At 36.4% G+C, this 8,823-nt stretch overlaps 1 protein-coding gene across 1 annotated transcript in view; it reads left to right on the top strand.

Annotated features, from left to right (window-relative positions):
* The first annotated feature begins 1,328 nt into the window (after positions 1 to 1,328).
* Macc1 (MET transcriptional regulator MACC1) overlaps positions 1,329 to 8,823 on the top strand; it is a 30,101-nt gene continuing 22,606 nt past the window's right edge. The window contains exons 1-2 of the mRNA XM_075948354.1: positions 1,329 to 1,440; positions 5,156 to 7,194. Coding sequence (XP_075804469.1) covers positions 1,329 to 1,440; positions 5,156 to 7,194 — 2,151 coding nt within the window. The remainder of the gene's footprint in view (positions 1,441 to 5,155; positions 7,195 to 8,823) is intronic.

The raw sequence follows: 8,823 nt of genomic DNA, 5'->3' as shown, positions 1-8,823 counted from the left end.
CGAGGGTTGATGTGGAAGTGATTTCTTTCTAATCTGTTGCTTTCATTGGTTAATTATGAAAGAAACTGGCTCAGCCCATTTGATAGGCCAACCCTTAGGTGGGTGGAGTAAACAGAACAGAATACTGGGAGAAAGAAGCTGAGTCAGGCATTTGCCATGATTCTCCAACTCCAGACAGATGCAGGTTAAGATCTTCCCTGGTAAGCCACCTCGTGGGCTACACAGATTATTAGAAATGGGTTAGATCAATATGTAAGAGCTATCCAATAAGAGGCTGGAACTAATGGGCCAGGTAATGTTTAAAAGAAGACAGTTTCCGTGTAATTATTTCAGATAAAGCTAGCTGTGCGGGCGGCCGGGTGCCAGGAACGTAGCCCTGCTACTCCCTCAACAGAGGGTTACATAGGAAGATATTGGACAGGGGAAAGGGTTATTATTGCTTTTGACATGGACAACCAATGATTCATGAACCCACATGGCTGCCTCAGCCAGGTAGATATCAAGATTTCATATGAGTGTGAGATTCCTTCTGTGGTGTCCATTCTGTATCCTTGGCATATTTCTGTTCTGATTTTACATTATATTCCTTAGTGCACATTTATAATAAATGCTGATACCTAACAGGCAGTGAGCACTATCTGAATTATTATCTTTAGCATTTGTCTTAAGCATTTTCAATGACAAAACATGTTTTAAAACAACATGCTTCAAAAACAGCATATTTTGTATGATAACTATTAACAATTTTGACTTCAATTAAAAATAAAAGAGAGAAATTACAAATATACTCATAGACATATAATATATATCTAATGTAATTTTTCTTGGGATTGCATTGAACATGTAGAAGAATTTGGGATTTTTCAGATTAGTTTTATTTAATTTGCTAGTCATCTGTGATTATCCATTTATTAACCTGTCAACTTACTATTCTTTCTCTTATCTCAGGCTTTTATATTGACATACTAATTTCCACAGTAAATTCATTGTTTGGGGTTAATCTAGAATTGACATTTTTCAAAATAGCAATAACATTCATTTCAGGACATTTAGTAGAAGCAGAGACCTCTGCTCTGTGTAACAGCTCTGGCTGTCCTGGAATTTGCTTTATTACACTAGGCTGGCCTTGAACTCACAGAAATTTTTTTGCCTCTGCCTACTGAGTGCTGGGAAAAGGCATGAGTGACCACTGCCTATCTCTGTATAGATAGTTACATGAGGTTTTCTGTTTAAATAAGAATAATCATTTTTTTAGGTTGTTTCCTTTGTCAACCTGCTTATATATTCATACAATAAATGTATCCTCTAATTGCTTTGTAGATGACAAAATGCTAATCAGTGAAAGAGCCTATTGCTGGCCAAGAGGAATTGCTCAAAGCAGATCTGAAGGAAATTTGGTTGACATGGAAGTCTCAAAACTCTCAAAAAATCATATTACAGGTACAAGAATTTATAATATGGTAATGTTGCTGTGTAATTAAGTCAAATGATTTCCTATACATATGGAATGTTTGCCTCTAAAAATTGCTATAGAAGATATACAAAATTCTCAAGTACAAGTGCTATCAGAAATAGAATAACATTAAAGATAAATGCTTTCTTTTTAAATTGATTTTATTGAGCTTTGCTCCCCTCCCTGTCTCTCCTCTCCCTTTTAATCCTCTCCCATGGCCCGCATGCTCCCAATTAATAAGGAGATCTTGTTTTTTTTCTACTTCCCATAATAATTAGATCCCTGTATGTCTCTCTTTGGGTCCTCATTGTTGTCTAGGTTCTCTGGAATCATGGTTTGTAGGCTAGCTTTCTTTGCTTTATGTTTAAAAACGACTTATGAGTGAGTAGATATGATAATTCTCTTTCTGGTTCTAGGTTACCTCACTCAATATGATGTTTTCTAGCTCTATCCATTTGCTGGCAAATTTTGAGACGTTGCTATTTTTTTCTGCTGTGTAGTACTCCATTGTGTAAATGTAGCACATTTTCCTTATCCATTCTTCAGTTAAGGGGCATTTAGATTGTTCTCAGGTTCAGACTATGACAAACAATGCTGCTATGAACATAGTTGAGCACATGTCCTTGTGGCACGATGGGGCATCCTTTGGCTATATACCCAAAAGTGGTATTACTGGGTCTTGAAGAAGGTTATTTCCTAATTTTCTGAGAAATTGCTACACTGATGTCCAAAGGGGCTGTGCACTCCACCAGCAATTCAGGAGTGTTTTTTTTTTACCCCACATCCTCTATAGTATAAGTCGTCCATAGCACAAGTTGTCATAATGTGGCCATTCTTACAAGTGTAAGATGGAATCTCAGAGATGACTAAGGATGTTGAGCAGTTCCTTAAGTGTCTTCAGCCATTTTAGACTCCTCTGTTGAGAGTTCTCTGTTTAGGTCTGTACTCCATTTTTTATTGGATTATTTGTTCTTTTGATGACCAATTTCTTGAGTTCTTTGTCTATTTTGGAGATCAGACCTCTGTCTGATGTGGGGTTGGTAGAGATTTTTTCCCATTCTGTAGGCTGTCATTTTGTCTCATTGATCATGTCCTTTGCTTTACAGAAGCATCTCACTTTCAGGAAGTCCCATTTATTAATTGTTTCTCTCAGTATCTGTGCTGCTGGGATTATATTTAGGAAGTGGTTTTCTGTACCAATGCATTCAAGTGTACTTCTCACTTTCTCTTCTATAAGGTTCAGTGTGGCTGGCTTTATGTTGAGGTCTTTGATTCATTTGGACTTGAGTTTTGTTCATGGAGAGAGAGATGGATCTATTTTCATTCTTCTATATGTTGATATCCAGTTATGCCAGAACCATTTGTTAAATATGTTTTCTTTTTTCCATTTAATATTTTTTGCTTCTTTGTCAAAAATCAGGTGTTCAAAGGTTTGTAGATTAATATCCAGGTCTTCCATTCAGTTCCATTGGTCTTTCTGTCTATTTTTATGGCAATACCAGGCTGTTTTCAGTACTATAGCTCTGTAGTAGAGTTTGAAGTCAGGAATTGTGATACCTCCAATGTTTCTTTTATTATAGGATTGTTTTGGCTATTCTGAGTTCCTTGCTTTTCCATATAAAGTGCAGTATTGTTCTTTTGAGGTCTGTGAAGAATTTTACTGGGATTTTGATGGGCACTGCATTGAATCTGTAGATTGCTTTTGGTAAGATTGCCATTTTTACTATGGTAATTTTACCTACCCAAGAGCATGGGAGATCTTTCCACTTCTGGCGTCTTCTTCAATTTCTTTCTTCAAAGATTTAAAGTTCTTGTTATACAAGTCTTCCCCTTGTTTGGTTAGAATTACTCCGAGTTTTATGCTACTTGTGGCTATTTTGACAGTTTCTCTGATTTCTATCTTGGCCTATTGATAAGTGCTTTCTTCATAAAGTACACTTATTAGCGTGCTAGGGCTAGAGAGATGCCTTTATGTATGAAATGCTTTCCATTTAAGCATGAAAACAACACTTTATTTTGCCTTAATACAGTAAATACCAGGCATGGGTATTCATCTGTAGTCCCAGTGCTAGGGGATCAGAGACAGGGAGATATCTGGAGCTTACTGCCCAGAAAATGTAGCTAATCAGTGAGCTCTAGGTTCAATGAGAGACCCTGTCTCAAAATATAAGGTGAACCTTAATAGAGGGAAGCACCTGATGTTGATATCTGTTCTCCACATATAGGTGTAATTGTATGCATACCTCCCCCACAGGCACTGTGCGCATGTACACATGTGCATGCACACAAACACATGCACCACATACACACACCACACACATATGCCCCTCACACACATGCTCACACATAAACCACATGCACATGCACCCACATACATGCACCACACACATGCCCCACAGACACATGCACACACATATCACACACACTCACACACACAAATATAGCATATTGACAGATTACAATAAATATCATTAATTTATAAATTCATTAATAAACAAATAGTATGTTCTGCAAATGTTGTGAACTTGAGGGTAATGGTGACAAGCAGGAACTGATGCAGCCTAGTAATTTTCATGAAGCAGAATCCAATTGACCTGATGCTCGTAGTAAAAAATGAGTTTTGAGAGAGTTGGGGTAGATGAATAGAGGATGTGTGATAACAAGAGAAATACTCTTTCTGTTTTTCAAAATCCATCTTATACCTTTAAATAAGCAACATAACTTACTTAAAGCAAAATAAAAGCTTCATTAGGAAAAAGGTAACAGTTTTCTGAAACTCTTGTTTATAGAAAACTTCCAATGACTCAGTTGTCCCCGTGGCTTTCATTGTCCCTACAGCAGTATCAACTGCGCATGTCTTCATGTTTGTGACTAGTCATTAGACTAGTAGAAAGAGGCAAACAAAAGCCACTCTAAACATAAAATGACCTTGATTACATTGTTTTTATGTGTTCTTCAAGCCCTTTCCAGAGAAACAATGAAGTGTTTCTGTTTCTACTGACATCCCATATTTTACCATTACAATTTTTCAGAAGTTCGGTGAATTCCTGCAGGCAGTAATTTCACTGTCAGTCTGGTTTTTCAATGTGTCTTTCACACACATTCAAAAAGTAATGTTGTTTATACTGGAATGTTGCCAGAAATGAATAATTAATGACAATTTTAACTTACAAGGTTGCTTTGAAAACTACTCAAGTTCATAAGGGTATGTTTGACAATCCTTAGATTTTATTTGAAAAGAAAGACTTCAAATTAATTTTTTGGATATAATGAGACCAACAGCTCAATGTTTAGAAAAATTATGGATGTTGGCTACTTTTTTTCAGTGTTTACTTAGGTAAATGAAACATAAAATACTAAGAAATAACTTTATGTAAATAAAGTAAATGTGTTAAATGCGTTATTAATGTGTTGTTATAAATAATTATATACTATACTCAACATACATTTACTTTATATTTCATGATCCTTTAAAATAGAATTAATGTATCTGTACTTACAATAACTTGGTATAAACTTCCCCTTTCCTCATTTTTAAATAAGTGGATATGGTTTTACTACTAAGCTTGTAGTGGAGAACAGCATCAAAAATCAAAGCCTAAAGTAAGTTTTTGCATTTTTAACCTATGAGTAAATTAATCGTGGTTTTATCTCAGATTCCCACTTATTTTTTCTTTGCATTATTTTTGCTTAAATAACAAGCATGCCAGGGGTTAGACTTGCCTCACAACTGGACAGATGTTTCTACTCACCATGGTGATAGTGTTGCCAAAGCTGCAAATCCATTCTGGAATGAACTATCTGCTTCGAACCCATTTCTGGAGGACATCACTAAGCTAAGAAATAAACAAAAGAGAGATAATATGTCCATTTTGAAGGAAGATCCTTTTCTTTTTGTAAAACAAATTGAAACAGGGAATTCTTTTGATTCCTCTGAAGATGAACTTGACATGGATCAGGTGCTTGGGCCATCTTCCTCAAAGAAGTCGGAAAGGTCTAAGAGTGTTTCAGAACTCCTGGACATCTTACATGATACGTCACATGCTCATCAGAGTATACACCACTCTGACCAAATCCTAATACAAGACCTAGAGTGGCTTCAAAATGACCGAGAAGCATACAAAATGGCTTGGTTAAGTCAACGTCAGCTAGCTCGCTCTTGTATGGATCTGAATATAATTAATCAAAGTCCTGGATGGGCTCAAACACAAATTGCAGAGACCATTGCAGTTTGTAAATTAAACCACCAAGGAGGGTCAGTTCAGTTACCTGACTCAGACATCATTGTTCATGTACCCCAGGGAAACATAGCCATAGGAGAATTCCAGGAGGTATCTCTGAGAGCGTTTCTGGATCCTCCACCAAAGCTGAACCATAATCTCTCCTGTACTGTAAGCCCTCTTTTGGAAATAAGGTTAAGCAACCCTAAAACCATAAGAGCTATTTTGCTGGAGATGAAAATTGGAGCAGAAGTAAAAATAGATCCCCTGAGCCAAGTCATGACAAAAATGGTGTGTTTATACAGCCTGGACAGAGAAGGCTCTTTCCAAGCACTGAACAACTGCTATGTCTACAAAGACACCATCCAAGCAAAGTTTCTTGATCTGAGCCACGTAATGTACATAGTCATAGCTGTACAAGCTGAGGCCATTCAGCCACCAGCTGCTACTATTTGGAATTATATTCACAAAACCACTTCCATTGGAATTTATGGGCCCAAATATATCCATCCAAGTTTTACTGTTGTTTTTGTAGTTTGTGGGCACAACTATGTGCCAGGAAAGTTTGCAGTCTCTGACATTAGGATGGGTGGAAAAAATACATCTCCGGTAGTATTTTATCTCTGGGGAAAGCATTCATGGTTACTTGACAAGCCACAAAATTTAATTATTTCGGCTTTTTCATGTGATCCTGATTTTGAAGTAAAGTTAGAGAGAGAAAGACAAATAATTGCACAAAGGCAATTGGAAGCAGGTGCAGTCATCCATCAACAAGTTTTCTTTTCTTCAGTTGACCACAGAGAGATGCACTCGTTTGTTTTCCGGGTTCATGCGGGGTCTCTGGATGGAAAACCAGTCACACAATTCTTTGTCACTTCACCTGATCCAGCCCCAAACCTCAAAAGGCTCTTAGATCTGCAGAGCTACTTCCAGGAGAGAGAAAGCAAGAGAGTGCTTTTGTTATCGACAGGGTTTATCAACTACCCCACTTTCCAAGTTAAAAAAGTGAAATTCACCAACTATGGGATCACAGTGAAGACAGTACTAAGGCAAAGTAAAATTGACTATTTACTTGAGTATTTAAAGGGGGATATAATTGCCCTTCTTGGAGAAGGCACAGTAAGAGCCATTGGACAGTCCAAAGTGAAAGAGTGGTATGTAGGTGTCCTTCGAGGTAAGATTGGACTTGTACATTGTAAAAATGTCAAGGTGATTTGCAAAGAACAAGTAATGTCTATATCTGATAGTATTTTGACAACCAAGAATCTTTTGGAGCAAATTGCCTTGCCATTTAAAAATCTGACTTATATATACTCTGTTGTATTGACTCTGGTGTCAGAAAACATATATGATTGGAAAGTTTTAGCTAATGTCCTGGACTACTCACATCTGGCACAGGAAGATTTTGATCAAATTCAAGCAGACAACGAACCAGAAAGGGTTTCTTATATTGTCAAGAAATTAAAGGAAGATTGCCATAAAGGCAGAAGTACCAGGAAGTTTCTTTATGAACTGATTGTGGTGAGTATTAGTTGATAATAATAATTTATTTTAGAGAACTTCAATAACTTGATGATATTTACAGCAAACATTAGATGTGAAATGAAAAACTAGTAGTCTCAAATCCAGTGAAGTCCTGAACTTTTCCTGCAAGGTCATAGCACTGGAGTCAATTGTGATTTTCTCAGAAAAGAGGTCTATAAGGATCATCTTTTAAGAGACTTTAAAGGTTGTATTTTTGTTGGAACTTTTGTTTTAAATTTAAGAGATTAACTCTTTTTTTTCTCAAATATTTGGACAACCCTTCAAGTATCATATAAACTCCATAACATGAACGTAAAGAAAACCATAGCATAAAAGTAAAAAAAAAAAAAAAACCCAAAAATACCTGATCTTATAGAGGCTTATTTTTCAATGTTTCTTTCCTTCAAATACATATGTATTATCCATTATTTCATCAGTTTAATGTTCTTCTGTACAGAATGCTGCATGCTCCAGCAATGCTTCTACCAACACTGTATTTAATATGCTAATAGAATTCTCAAGGGTCAACTCTTTTGAGCATGTACTTTCTCAGTTAAAAACCTTGTGCAGATTATAAATAATTGGATTTAAAGCAGAAATCAATGTTATAGTAACAAAGTATCAGGATGACATTTCTTTTTTTTCTTTTTTTTTAACATTTATTTACTTATTATATATACAACATTCTGCCTCGATGTATGCCCACACACCAGAGGAGGGCACCAGATCCCAGTACAGATGGTTGTGAGCCACCATGTGGTTGCTGGGAATTGAACTCAGGACCTCTGGAAGAGCAGCCAGTGCTCTTAACCTCTGAGCCATCTCTCCAGCCCGAGGATGACATTTCTAAAGAAGATAAAAACATGAATGTAGCCAATTCTTCCTAAATGCTAAATTCTAATACTGTCTTCAAATAGCATGTGAGTGTGTATGGGGGGGGGGGCATAAAATGTTTTTGTAAGTAAATGTTAGTAAGTTTACTGAGTATTATAAATATGAAAACAGTACTCATATGTCTGAAAATGATGAATAAGTCAGTGGGTAGAGACACATTAAAAAGTAAGTTTTAGTAAAGCTGGAAGCAACAAAGAGAAAATGGTGGATGAATTCAATATATAGCATTAATAATAATTTGCATGTTAAGAAAATTATTCTACAATGACACCAAGAACAGTAAAACTTGAGAGTTATAATGTCTAGTTGGTGAGTGGAGAGTTTTATTATGATATGCTCTGTCCTTAGTGACTTTGGGCTCCGGCGAATGAATACTAGAAGTTTTCCTGCTCACTATAAGCTACACATTGATTTTGTAATTGTTTCTTTTTGTAACTCAGATGTACAGTAGAGATGTTCAAAAAACTACAAACAAAATGTTACTTTCTTTTCTTACTAGCTCAAAATAAGTTATCTTAGCCTCATGATCTGAAAGTTCAGGTCGTACCATACCTGTAGTTTGGGGAGGGCATAATAAATCATAGAATGCCTTGATTAGACAATGTTGATAGAGACCTACTCAAAAGAGTGGCCCCTAATGGACCCCAAAACTATTATTAACCCTCAGTGATGCCCTTAAGACTCCCTTCTAAAAGAGGCTTAGGCCCGGCCCTCTGTTAGCAAAGCAATTGA

The sequence above is a fragment of the Microtus pennsylvanicus genome, chromosome 14 (assembly GCF_037038515.1).
Source record: "Microtus pennsylvanicus isolate mMicPen1 chromosome 14, mMicPen1.hap1, whole genome shotgun sequence".
Taxonomy (NCBI): Eukaryota; Metazoa; Chordata; class Mammalia; order Rodentia; family Cricetidae; genus Microtus; species Microtus pennsylvanicus.
This window is presented reverse-complemented; position numbering and strand designations above follow the sequence as displayed.